General features: G+C 40.0%; 1 protein-coding gene across 2 annotated transcripts in view; it reads left to right on the top strand.

Annotated features, from left to right (window-relative positions):
• The first annotated feature begins 793 nt into the window (after positions 1-793).
• The window catches only part of HTT (huntingtin), a 78955-nt gene continuing 66468 nt past the window's right edge, over positions 794-13280 (top strand). For both annotated transcript variants that reach the window (XM_079305849.1, XM_079305850.1), the window contains exons 1-6: positions 794-1136; positions 6813-6896; positions 7276-7396; positions 10594-10653; positions 12624-12703; positions 13100-13238. In XM_079305849.1, the coding sequence (XP_079161975.1) occupies positions 1036-1136; positions 6813-6896; positions 7276-7396; positions 10594-10653; positions 12624-12703; positions 13100-13238 (585 nt within the window). In that variant the 5' untranslated portion in view covers positions 794-1035. The remainder of the gene's footprint in view (positions 1137-6812; positions 6897-7275; positions 7397-10593; positions 10654-12623; positions 12704-13099; positions 13239-13280) is intronic.

The following is a 13280-nucleotide window of genomic DNA, read 5'->3' on the forward strand; positions in this document are numbered from 1 at the left end:
TATGAGATGAGTTGAACTGCCAGTGCTTATCAGCTGGCATTCAAAGTCTGTATTAACAAGCAGATATATTAAAATCAGTGATTGCAATTGGAAATTTCACAATACCGTTGATTTTTTTCCCCCAAGTATTTAGTAATCGAATCAATGATTTAAATATTCTATACAGTCTTGTACCCTGTATGTTTAATGCGTATCCTCTGACAAAGCAAGTCCACGCTCCGGAGAGGAGCGCTGAAAGGCCAGCACGCACGCTGCCAAGTTTTAAGTGTCCTGCTCCTGTGAGAGTCTCTCTGCAGCCCAAAATAAAACCCGAGTGCCGGAGCGCCTTTGGCTGCGGCTGGTGCTGCGGGGGCTGTGGCGTGCGGGCACGGAGCGGGGCTCTGGGCTTGCTGGGGCGGCCCGTGCGGTGCTGAGCACGCGGGTCCCCGCGGGGCAGTGCCAGGGACTGGCAGAGGCTCCCGGGGCCGGACCCCGCCCGCGGCAGCGCTGCCACCCCCGGCGCTGCCCGGCCGTGCCCAGAGCCGAGCGCGGCCCCCCGCCGCTGCCGGCAGGGGGCGCCGCAAAGCAGGGGGGGGGGCGGACGGGGAGGGGCGGAGCCTCCTTCTGATTGGTCAGCGCGCCCGTCGCTCTCGCTGCTGCCCCGCCCCTTCAGCGGCCCGCGTGCTCCCGTGTGTTCCTACGTGCAGGCGCGCGGGCGCCAGGCCGGGATGCCGCGTGCGCATGCGCGCCCGAGCCGCGGGCCGGGCCCTGCTTCAGGAGAGGCGGGGCAGCCCCGGGGGCGGGGTGCGCGCGGGGGCCGACGGGACGGATCCAAGATGGCGGCGGGGCGGACGGAAGGCATCAGCGGCCCCGAGCGGCGCCCGCCTCATTCATCGCAGCTGTGACCGGCCCGGGCCCGCGAGAGCGCCGGCAGGGCGCCGGGGGCGAGCCCGGGGGCAGCGCCAGCGGAAGCGCGACAGCTCTCGGACCTGCCGGGCGGCCGTGACAGGGCGGGTCGGAGCGCGGGCCGGTGCCGCCGGCGCGGGCGGAGCGGACATGGCCACCATGGAGAAACTGACGAAGGCCTTCGAGTCGCTGCGCTCCTTCCAGCAGCAGCAGGGCCCGGCTGCCCTCCCCGAGGAGCCGCTCCAGAGACCGTGAGTGCCCCGCCCCGGGGCTGGGGGGCTCCCGACGCGCGTCTGACGCCCCGCCCGGGCCGCGCCGCCGGGTCCGTCCCGCGGGCCCGACCCGCGCCCGGCGCTGCCCCGTCCCTGGGAAGGCGGCGGCTCCCGCAGACCTGTCGGGGGCCTGCTGTCGGTTCTCTGCTAAAGTTCAGACGCGGAGTAACTTTTGGGGCAAGTGCGTTTGAAAATTCATCAGTGCGGGAAATGAACGGGAGGCACAGCAATCCTGTGTGGGTTTCACAGGCTGGTTCTAGGAAGGAAAACCTTATTTTCGTCTAGTACGCTGCTGCTAAGAAGACAGAAACCCTTAAGCATAGTTTGAATGAAGCACTGCTTTCAGCATTTTCTCTTCTGATAACTGCTGAAGTGCTTTTATTGCGACATTGTTTTTCTCTGCTTGACGCTTTCTGCATGAGTGTCTTTTCTCTGAACACTCTCCAGCTGATTGTACAGCTTACTTGAAATGAGGATTCAAGGCTGAGCAAGAGAATTTTCTTCTACTCTATAATTCACTTTTCATATCTTTTATTGTTAATTGTTGTTCAGCCAGATTTCTTCTTTCTTATCAGAACTGTGCCCTGAAAGTTCGTGTTGAAGTTAAAAACAGATTTTGGTGTTTGTGAGTTGAAGTCTGAGTGCTGATTCTTTCAGAAGGAGTTGTGACAAGTTCATTTAAAGTCTTGTGCATCATGTGCTGCACAGAGACCTAAGAGGGGTTAGTTTAAATATTCCTAATATCTTTTTCCTTTCTTGGATGTAAGGAATAAATGCATTAGATCCATGAGCTGTTCAGGTTTTCCTTTGGGGGGCATTACTGGTGGACCAGGGCAAGGAGCTGTTCAGTACCACGGTGCTGCCCCTTGTGTTTGCATCCTCTAAAACCTGCTCTTACCGAGCAGGTGTGGAGGTTTTTACAGGATAAAGCCATGAGTCACACTAATGCTTTTTCCCCTGCTGTTGGGGAGAAGCAGAAGGGTGAGGAGCAGGTAACTTCTAACTTGGCAATGTCCTGTGGTGTTGGCAGAGGAAGGGAAGCAGTGGCACTGGGCTCTTGGCCACCTGCTCCCACTGCACATTCTGGTCCTGCTGCCAACTAAATTATCATGGTTGGTGCTGTTTCTCTTTGGGGAGTGTTGTCTCAAACAATCACAATGCATTTTCACACTTTTGATACTTAATAGGAGAAAAATAATCTTCATGAGCTAGTTGTTTTTAGGTGCCTTACTGATCTGCAGGGACTAATTACTCTGTTTTGTACCTTTTTTTTTTTTTTTTTTTGCTAGTACTTTGTGTGGCATGGGTGAACATCTATTTCTAGTCTTTCCTATCTGCTGTTCATGCTTCTGTCTTTAAAGTTACTGGTGAGAGAGGTCAGGGTATTTCAAGAGAAAATCCTTAAAACTATTTGTGATGTTTGCTGAGGGGTATTATGCTTGGTTGGATAGTCTAAATTTAGGCGTATTCTACTGTAAACATTAAAAAATCAGTGTTGGAGTTGTCCTGGTTGACTTTGCTTTGTGTTTAAAAATAGGCTGTTTTCAGAAAGCTGATAGGATTGTATGCCCCCAGGAACTGTACAAATTCAGTGAGAGCATTGAGCCTGATAAAAGCCAGTGAAAAGCTATTGTGGCAGCCTTTGCTGAGGTTTCCCAGACTTTTAGTGAAGTAGTAGGTGACGTATTGAATGTAATTCACAATACTATCTGCATTTATTTTTTTCTTGTTTGTAGTAGACTGGAGAGGAGAATTGACTGTGTTTAGGGAGAAGTGTTCATCTTTATTGTGGTTCTGTGTAAATAACACTTAAATCTCTTGTTCTGTGTAGTAAGTTCTTATCATCCTACTGAGGAGTGTCTTCTGCTATGAAATGTTTTAAGATCAGACAGACTGGGGTAGAAAAGAATTAATTATTTACCCAGAAGGTGTCTATATTTCTTCACTTTATTGTAAAACAGTAACTCCAGAACTTTTGACAATACTGATATCCTGTCTTTTTTATTAAAATATTAATAAAATCCAAGCTTTTACCAAGAAGATAGGAGCTTTTTCTGTTTCAAGAGATATTAATCAGCTATAATCCTGTGTTATGCTTACATGATGCCTTACAGTCAGAAGTCAGTCTCTGGTGTCCCCTCTTTCTTATCTCTTGTTGGGGTTTTTTTCCTGTCTGTGTAAACCTAACTTGGGCTCTCTGTCATATTGCTTCTATACACTTCTGCTAAGGCAACTAATTTTATTCCTTATATTTTTTCAGATTTTTCAGACTCTTTAAATTTTGTTAGAAATGGGATGTTTTGCTTTGGATTGCAAAACTCCCACTAACTTAAAAGTTTACTAGTATGGTATAAAAATTTGGAGTTTGATTTGCGAATACAAAAATGGATTCTTTAGTGTTCTTTTGTCAATTTATTCTAATAGTCACTTACTGTAATTGTTTTCAACTTTTTTTACATTTGATACTAACCATTACCTTTGTAGCAAAAGGTACTGCAACAGTACAAGCAATATACTTTTTTCCATACTCTTCAATTTTTTGGTGTCTTTTATGTTTGACTGAAGCTGTGGTCATGGATTGGTTTGATCAATGCTATATGGATACCTAGCATTCATTTTTTGCTTTACTGAAGATCACATAAACTGCATGGATATTGGATATTGCCCTGATTATCAGAAGTGGTTCCTTGATGGTTTTTTGGCATTACAATGTCTAGGATTTATAGTAGACCAGTTCTAGTTAATTTGACAATCCATCACTAGATTGTTTCTACACCTTGTTTCCAGTGCCCACCATGTTTGAACTGAGTTTATTTCTTGATCTGCTCATATTTCTGTTTGTTATTAAAATAATAGTTTTTAGTTTCTGTTATTTTTGTCAAGATTAATGTCAAACTATTTGGTTTGGCACTTTTTTCTTAATACTGTCTCAGCTTTAGAACTTCTGTACTCTTCACGTATTCTGAATTTCAAGATCTAATAAAAATTACCATTTGTGAGCTACATCTCCTTGTAGTCAGCTCATCTGGACTCAGAGGACAAAATTATTTGGGCTTGCTGGTTTTCTTAAGTTGTTTGTTAATCTTCCTGTAGAAGTCTGTAGAAGTACACAGGAGATGAAACTCCTCTGTATGTGAGATGGAGCTTTCCTGTTGATAACTGCTGCTTCCAGTGTCTCCTGCCTTCTGTTACTCATCAGATGTGTGTGATTGGTTCATCAAATGTGTGATGCTGTTGTTGCCCCCTTGGGTATGCTCATCAGCAGTTTGCCTGTGGACTTTATGATACTTCTGAATAGAGCTTTGTTTGGTTTTTTAAACTAAAAAATCATGTGTTTTCTCTCTAGATCCTGTTCTATTTCCCTTCTCCCTCTCTAGGACAGAAAATATGTGCATGTACATAATGACATTAAGTGTTTTTCTTCCGCCTTTCATTTCTTTAAAGTATTTTTTTTTTTAAGTTTTATTTTCTCTAGCCAAGTAGTTTCTCTAGCCAAGGAACTTTGAAGGTACTTATTTCAGTAAGGTGTAGATGATGTGTTAGTGGAGCTCTCTGTTTACAGCAATTTGCCCAAGAGATTGGTCTCTGCTAGTCTGAGTGGTATTGAACACCACTACCTGCCTTGCTCAGAGTTATATGCAGATAATAGAAAACTTTGTTCTGGAAGTAGTCTTTGTCAGCACTATTTTCAATATGTCTTGTATCTGAAATAGTGAGCTTATGGGCAAGTTCAGATGTGCCTGTTCTATTTTTGGGTTGAATATGTACTGAGAATGGTGCTTGTAAGAGATTGGGACTGCTGGGTAAAATTAGTGTGAAAGTTGAAATGATTTAATTATTTTCTGAGGTGCCTGCTTACATTGGTGGCGCTGACGTGGCAGAATCGGTTGGACATCTTGGACAGTATTTGATGTTTTGTTAGAGATGATCTGAAATGCTGCTAAAGACTCTGGCACTTTTTCAAGATAGAAAGAAAGACATTGTGTATCTAGAATAAATTCAGATTGTCTGCTCATATTCTGCCAGTGTCTTAAGTCGAAGAAGAGTTCCTCTTTGCTGTTTAGCTTGCCTAAATAAAATGCTGCCAAACTCTAACAGAAAAGATGGCTTAAAGTTCTGAAAGTAGAAAATATTTCTGGGGTGAGGTAAGATTTTATTTGTGAGAAAAACTGAAATCTTTTTGAACATTGAATCTTTTCTGAACACAGACTTTTAACCCCTCACTTCAGCCTGATGGAAGAAAAGGCACAGGGGTACTGGCAAAGAATGACTTTTTTCCAAAACCTCAACTATTATTTGAGCTGAATTCCTAAATAATGCAGTGTAGCTCTTTAAAAGTACTTGTTGAACACTATATTTTGAGTTAGCTGAATGTCGTGTGCTTTTTGGCTACTTGCTGTTGGCCCTTGATGTTGTGTTACTGTTATTAATGCAACTCAAGGCTGTTCACATTGTTTTCCAACTTCTAGTTCAGAAACACTGTTTTGTTATTTCATGATTTTTTGCTATTTTTTTACTGAGAGAATTTAATACTAAAAATGATCAGTTTTCACTTGGAAAGCCAAAGGGAACATTCTCTGTGAATGTGAGTGAATAAGCTGGTAATTCTTCATTGTGAAGCAGACTCAGGACAGATACCTTTGGGCTGGTGGTTTTGCTCCAGTAATGCTGCTGGTTAATTATTTTAAAGTAACATCTGCTTTCCTAGAGATGATTCTGTGTCAGTAAAGTGAGGAGTAGGAGAGACTGCACACTTAAATAAAATTTCTCAGTCAGAGTTGGGAGTCTGTCTCTCTCTCTTTTTTCAGTTCCTTTATTGGGGGTGGAGCAGGGAAGAGCTGCTATTCCAAGAGCTTGTATCATGTTGAAGTGAATGTTAAGTGCATTTTGCAAAGGAGAAGCTTTTCATATTGTGCTCTCTGTTGTTTGTAGATACACATACTTTGTTTCTGTGGACTTTGTTGTCTTTATTGTACACTCAGCTTGGTCTTTCCTGGGCTATACCAAGTGTTACTATAGGAATGTTGTTCTCAACGAGCAGACTGTGCTTAGGGCTTTGTTGGTTTTGTAATTATCTTTGGATGAGTGTAGTGTATGATAGCATTGCTTTGTCATCCTTTGCAGTCCAGAAGCAAAATGGTCCATTTAATAGAACTAGAAGCTTCAAGACATTGGCAGACAAAAAAGTCTAAGGTGGGAGGAGGGTCTTTTTAGAAGAACTATTTTTTGTTCTCATGGCTTCTTGTCTCTGACCTTTTTCTTTCTATCAGTTTCTTTTATTTTTGTTCTAGGACTGCCTAATTTTTTTTCCATCCTTTCACTTTGCTCTTCTTCATTCTTTAGTTTTCATTCCCAAGCGTTTTCTCAGTGAAAGTTACGGAATTATTGTGATATTCCCTGTTAAGTGATTCATTCTTCATTCTTTATCCAAGTTTGTATTTCTCCTTTGCTTGTGTGCCCATGTGCTCTCAGCAGCAGCTGCAGGTGAAGTCCTGGGTCTGCAGGTAGTTTGTGTACAGCTGTTCATGGAGTGACCAGAAAGTGCAAATGCATATTTTTCTTCTTTAATGGTTAGACACTACTTTAGCAACAGTGTTTGAATGGTCACTTTTGAGCTCTTGTCTCACACTCATTATCATTGTGTTCTTCCTTTAGAAAGAAAGAACTTTCAGCTACCAAGAAAGATCGAGTGAATCATTGTCTAACAATATGTGAAAACATAGTTGCTCAGTCACTAAGGTAAGGCAATGTCTTTATTGATTATTTATTAATGTCTTAAATTCATTAGGATAATGGCTCATTTTAAATGCTTTTATTTAAAACTGGAATAGCATGAGTTTTTTCTTAATCAACTTAAAATGGAAGGATTACTTCTTGGTGGAATGGGCACTTTCCTTCTACTGGAGACAGAGAAACTTAGGCACAAATGCCTTACCAGATTATGGAGGAAAGAGCTGGGAAATGATCCCCCAGCTCCTAATGAAGTGCTTTAGTACACTGAATGTCTTGTCTTGTATATAGAGTATATATGTAGTTGGATTATAAAACCCTTTCAAAAACATGAATGGTGTTCGCTTTCATAATTCACATTGTAATTTTCTAATGTTTGTTTGTTTAGGAATTCCCCAGAATTTCAGAAACTACTGGGCATTGCTATGGAACTTTTTCTCCTCTGCAGTGAGGATGCAGAATCTGATGTCCGGATGGTTGCAGATGAATGCCTTAATAAAGTTATTAAAGTAAGAGCTTTCAATATTAGATTTTGTCTCTTCCTGATGCAGTGTCCTGTCTGAATTCACATTATGTTCTTTTTGTTGCCTTTCTTACTGTTGATAATATCTGATAATGTAAGAGGCTAAGTAAGCTTCTTTACTAAATTCTGTATGTGTGCTCTCACTCTTAGGAGAAGTTTTTATGGCCAGATCGATATATTTAACTTATCTTATGTAATTCATTGTTCTGATCTACTCCTGTCTTCAGCTGTTCATTAACTCTGTTCTATTCAAGTTAACCAAAACAGGAACGTGGGCTTTTCTGAAATTGTCTTGTTGTGTGGGAGGAATACTTCCATTATTGTTCTGTAAACATAAAGATACTTAGCGTAAGGAAAGGTAAACATATTATTTAAAAACTGATTGAAAGGTAGTGTGGTTTGCTGAGACTTGGAAAAGGAAATTTCAGGCAGTAATTAGAATAAATATGGTGTTCTGGAGATTGTTTATTCCCTTGCTGTGATCCAGAATAAAGAGCTTGTTGGAAAACAGCATTCATAGGAGGCCACACAATGTCTGAATGTTGATTCAAAGTATCTTAAAATGAACTTTTTGAGTAATTTGTGGAAGCTGCAGCTTCCAGAACAGACTTGTCTTCGCTTCCTTTTTTTGTTTTTGATTTTTTTCTGAAATAATTCAATTTTGAAACACTGTTATGACCTGCATAAATAATCTAATTGATGTGAAGTTTAAGTGCTTTAGAAATATGCAAGTAGTAATTTTCTTTTGCATGAAGAAAACTACACATTGATACTGAATGAGTTAAGTTTTGGGGATTGAACTTGTGGCTGAAAGCTGAATGGAGAAAGCTTACAGACTGTAGTGTGTTCCCTAATGAGAGGGAATGAGGAAGTGTGAGTTCCTTGCTTTTTTTTGTTTTGCCCAATAACACTTTGCTCTTTTCACTTTGATTTGAATGTTTTTCTGGTTGAGAGAGAGCAGTCTACAAGATGCATTCATTATTAGTTAACTCAATTTGCTTTAAAAGCATCTCTAAAACAGTTCTAAAGAATGTAAGGTTATTTCCTACTTCCTACAAAACATTTATGTAGGTTTGGTATAAAATTTACCTCATAAATTCTCTAATCTGTTTAATATTGTTGCTCTCTGGCATGTTTCAGGGTTTTTCAAATTGAAAAAACTATTTTTTTCTCCAAAAGTTTGTATGGTACTTTATTTTGTTTTTGAGATTAAAGTTATTTTAAATGATGTTGTCTTCTATCAGTAAGTACTAAACCTGCCAGTTGGTCTCAGCTCTGAAGTGGTAGCAGTTGTGACACTCCACCCATATGGATGTATCAGACAGTTATGGAAGCTGGGTGTACTTTATATTCCATTTCTGTGGTTTTTGTTGTGTGGAAGCAATTTTACAATTTAGGCAGACTCTGGTGTATAAATGCAGAAATAAAAAGATGTCCAGTTTTATTTTTGGTTGTGCAAGTACCAGTGATGCTTGTGGTAAGCAGAACAGAGGTATTGGGCACCTAAGCTTGCATTTTAGTCCAAGTTCAGCTTGTTTTATTGTCTCAGGCATTTTAAGAGGCTAATTCTTTGACAGTGTGATGCTTTGTAGCTTCTCTTGAAATAAAAGACTTTAGATGTTAACATCTTGTGTAACTGTGTGTCTGTCTGGAGTTCATGCTCATTACTCTCACTAGAAAACTAGTTCTTCTGTGCAGACAAGGCTGAGCATGTAACTTTAGATAAACACTCTCTAAGTCATCTTCAAGTAATGCTACACTTACCTGTCAGAATCTCAAAGACAGCATAATTGGCTCAAAATTTTAATAATTTTGGTGATACTTTTAAAAGAAAAAATATCAAGTTGGGACTTTACAGGTTTCTGTGGGTAAGGTTAAGATGTCTGAATCTGATGCACAATGTTGTAGAGTTCTCTCTACTAATGATACTGGTTAATGGGACTCTTCACACAGATTGCAGTATAATTGGTCTCAGTAATTGAAATTTATTATTATAGCAGTTTAGAGCTGACTATTCTTTTTTCCAATTGGGATAACATTATAGATTCTATCCTACTAAAAATATAGCTATACACTAACAAAAACAGTTCCTCCAGTTGGGTGTGTTATAAGGACAACTTAGCCTTGAAGCCAAATAATAGCTGAGGCCTTTTTGTGTTGCTTGACATCCTCACATATAAAGGTACAGTGAACTTCTCATAAAAACTAACTTTTGTGAAGTAAATCCTACCTGCTATTGTCTTGGCACCTGCAGTCTATAGTTATGTTAACATAAAAATACAACCCAGGTGAGATTTTTCTGGGGAAGGCATTGTATTGTATGGTGTAATTGGGGTGAATAGAATTTTGGAGCATACAATTTTAGGCTGGAGAAATCATTCTCTGGAGGAGCCACAGGCACACCACTGACTGTGTTTAAGCAGTTGTGGCTTCTAGTTCAATGGGTGCTATCAGATTTTGTAGTCATCATGAGAAAATATGAGTTTAAAGGTTGGTGGTCAGGAAAACAGAAAATTAGAAATAAAGAAATTATTGGGCAAAGAATAAAAAATTAACTGGATTTCAGCCAGGCTGCAAATTTGAACTACAGTCCATGCTCTGTTGTTGTATGCTTGACTGGATCCTGGGATGTGACAGTTCTGATATACACAGCTCCTTGTGGTGTGGGTACTAACTGGATGCAGAAAATAGCCTGATTCATGGAACAGAGGCTTTTCAGGGGCTGTTAAAGGTAATGGTACAAATACAGCTTCAGTTTGAGAAATAGTAGAAGCTTACTTGGCAGTGAGGGAGTACATCAAGGAGTGCCTTTTGCTGCTTGTGACTGCTATTCTAGTATTTTAATATTCTGCTCATGAATACCTGTTCCTGGTGATTGCCTGAAAGCACAATAGGTTGGCTCTGCTTGTAGGCTGATTCCATATGGCCTTTTGCAGGTAGAGTTAGTAAGACAGTCAGTATTAACTGCAAGTAACTGTTGGAGTTTGTGGAGTTTGTCCACATTTGTGTGAAGGATAAAGGTGTCTCTTCTCAGCATTTATCACTTTCTTATTTATACATCAAATATAGGGACCGTTACATAGTACTGTGCCTTGCTTGAAGCTATTTCACTGCAAATGTAACATTTTTCCTGTAAAGTACCTCCCCTCTGATAGAGTATGTTCTCAATGCATTTTATTGCAGGCTTTGATGGATTCCAATCTTCCCAGGTTACAGTTGGAACTGTATAAAGAGATTAAAAAGGTGAGTGATTTTTCTTTCATGTTCTCTGAAATGTGGTATTTAATGTGTTCTAGTATATTGGAATGCAGCATTAGAGTAAATTAGTAGTTTGTCTTTTAAGATCAAGGCCCAAGCTTCACTTTAGAAGGATTTGTGACTGTTTTAATATATTATTTTACTGAATTTCCCACTATTGTCCACATTGTTTAGATTTAGCCACTCCTGAAAGCTCATTTGGCAGAAAATGTGTGAGCATTTGGTTTGAACAGCAGTTTGAGTTAACCTTAGTGACTCCCCACCCAAAGGAATAAGGCATATTCGTGATGTTTGCTGCACTGACTAAGCTGGAAAGAGTAACTCAAACCAAAAGGGTGATGAAAAGTAGATGGAAGACAGTGACATTCTTAATTGACACAACCTCATGGAGAATTAAGGCTTGAAGTAACCTGATATAACTACTTTATGTACTTTGCATACTTTTTGTATGATGTGTACTTACAGCTTCTTATAGAGGCGTAGGGAAAATTACTGAAGCATCTCTAGGCATCAAAAGCTACAATTTAATTATGTCCACAGGAAGAAATTTAGTAATAGCCTTTTTGAAGTTTGTGACTGCAGAAATACAAATACTGTATGAAATGCTGTGTTTAGTTCTGTATCACTGAAATTGTGTCTCTTGCATCTATAAGCATGTAATCAGGCTTGTATAGACAGAAAATATAGGTGTTACTTGTCAAACAGTAATGATACTGGGTTTTTTTTTTTTGTTTTGGGGGGAATGATAGAACTCTAGAAGATAGGTCACAAAACCAATGTGCATAGCTTTTCTTTTGTTAGATGTAGGGCCATGTATGGATATCTTACTGTATTGCTGTAGCTTAATGTCATGCAGTATTTTTGAGGGTGTGGAAATGGACATTAACTAATTAACAGAGAACAGCCTACATATAAATTGCTCTGAAGCTTCTGCACACTTATAAACAGGTGTAGGAGGAAATGTTTTGTTGTTCAGTTGGTATGTACTTCTTGAAAGGTGCTTTTGGATTCATGACAGGTGAGAGAGTGGTAGCATGTGCAACAGGAGCAGCCAGCAGACTGAATTTTGTTTGTGCATCAGGATCACTTCAGAAGCCATGCCACAATCTGTTGTTTGGCTATGAACCTGAGAAGTGCATATTCTGTAATTCAGATGCAAGTATTTTTTACTTGTCATGCTAACAAGGCCACAAGCCTTTGATATACCAGCTGAAGAAAGTAATAAAGAAATGACAGTTTTTGAACATCTTGGCTTTGTCTTCAGGGGATCCAATTTGAGAAGCATTTTGATTGGGTTTGCACTGCATTAGGTAGACAGCCTCCTAGGCATCTATTGACTTCCATAGTTTTCTCTAGTTCCAACAACATTAAGGAATTGTACTACATCCCTAGACACTAATGTAAGGATGTTCTGGTTCGAGTCAGGTGCTCAGCTGAAGGTGTCAGTCCAGGCAAATAGATACTAAACTTCAGCAGTCAGTCATTATGAAGTGCTACAGATCAATATGTTGATTTTTCCTTTGGTGCACTCAGAAGCTGAATGTTGTTTATTTGCATATCTTAACTGCTGTCAATTTTATGCTGTATTTATATCTCTGCAAGTGTTCAGTGATTTTCAGACTCTCATATCATCAGTGTTTCTTTGTTGGCTGATGCCTTTCACTCTGGTATTTTAAGCAGATTTCAGCAGAGCACAGATCTCAGACACTTCCTTTTCTTTTGTGGTGTTCCTTACTATTCATCTTGGATTACTCAGAAAACTCCTAATACCAGTTAGAAAAAATGAAGGTAGTCATGGAACTGGCTTGATTTCCTTTTGGCTAAGAGAAATTTATTTCCACACACCTCGTATTTTTATCTGTTTAGGTAAAAAGTGCACTATTGTATATTATAGGCAGTTTTTTGTAGGAAATGGTTTTGCATGATAAAATGTGATAGTTATATACTCTGTCTAGAATGGTGCTTCAAGAAGTCTGCGTGCTGCACTCTGGAGATTTGCTGAGCTTGCCCATCTGGTTCGACCTCAAAAGTGCAGGTAAACACCTTCTAATAATGAACTGTCGAAGAACCTTTAAAAAAATGCAGATGGTAACAAAATGTTTCTGTTTGGAAGTTTTATATAATTAGGAGGTTGGAGGAATTGCTATCACCTTATTCTCTCTGAATTTATTTAATCAGTGTGTTTTTTAAATGGAGTTTTAGTTCTATTGTATACATTACTGTAAAGGGGAAAAACTTGTGAAGATAATGACTTGTGTTTAAGTGTATTCTTCTCTTGAAGATTCTTCTTTTTTTCTTATGTTCTGTGTAGCTAACAGATAAATTTTTGTATGATTCAATAACACCACAGAACTCGAGTATGAATTAAAAATACTTAGAAGGGTACAGTTGTTCTGATCACAAATCAGTTTTTCTCCTGTGCCATCCTTAGGCCGTATTTGGTGAACCTTTTGCCCTGTCTAACAAGGATATGTAAGAGACCTGAAGAATCGGTACAAGAGACTCTGGCTGCAGCAATACCCAAAATCATGGCAGCCTTCGGCAATTTTGCTAATGACAATGAGATTAAGGTACCTTTCTTTACCCTGTTAGTTCTCCCTGTTATATCCCAT

Source organism: Erithacus rubecula (genome assembly GCF_903797595.1).
Source record: "Erithacus rubecula genome assembly, chromosome: 5".
In the NCBI taxonomy this organism is placed as follows: domain Eukaryota; kingdom Metazoa; phylum Chordata; class Aves; order Passeriformes; family Muscicapidae; genus Erithacus; species Erithacus rubecula.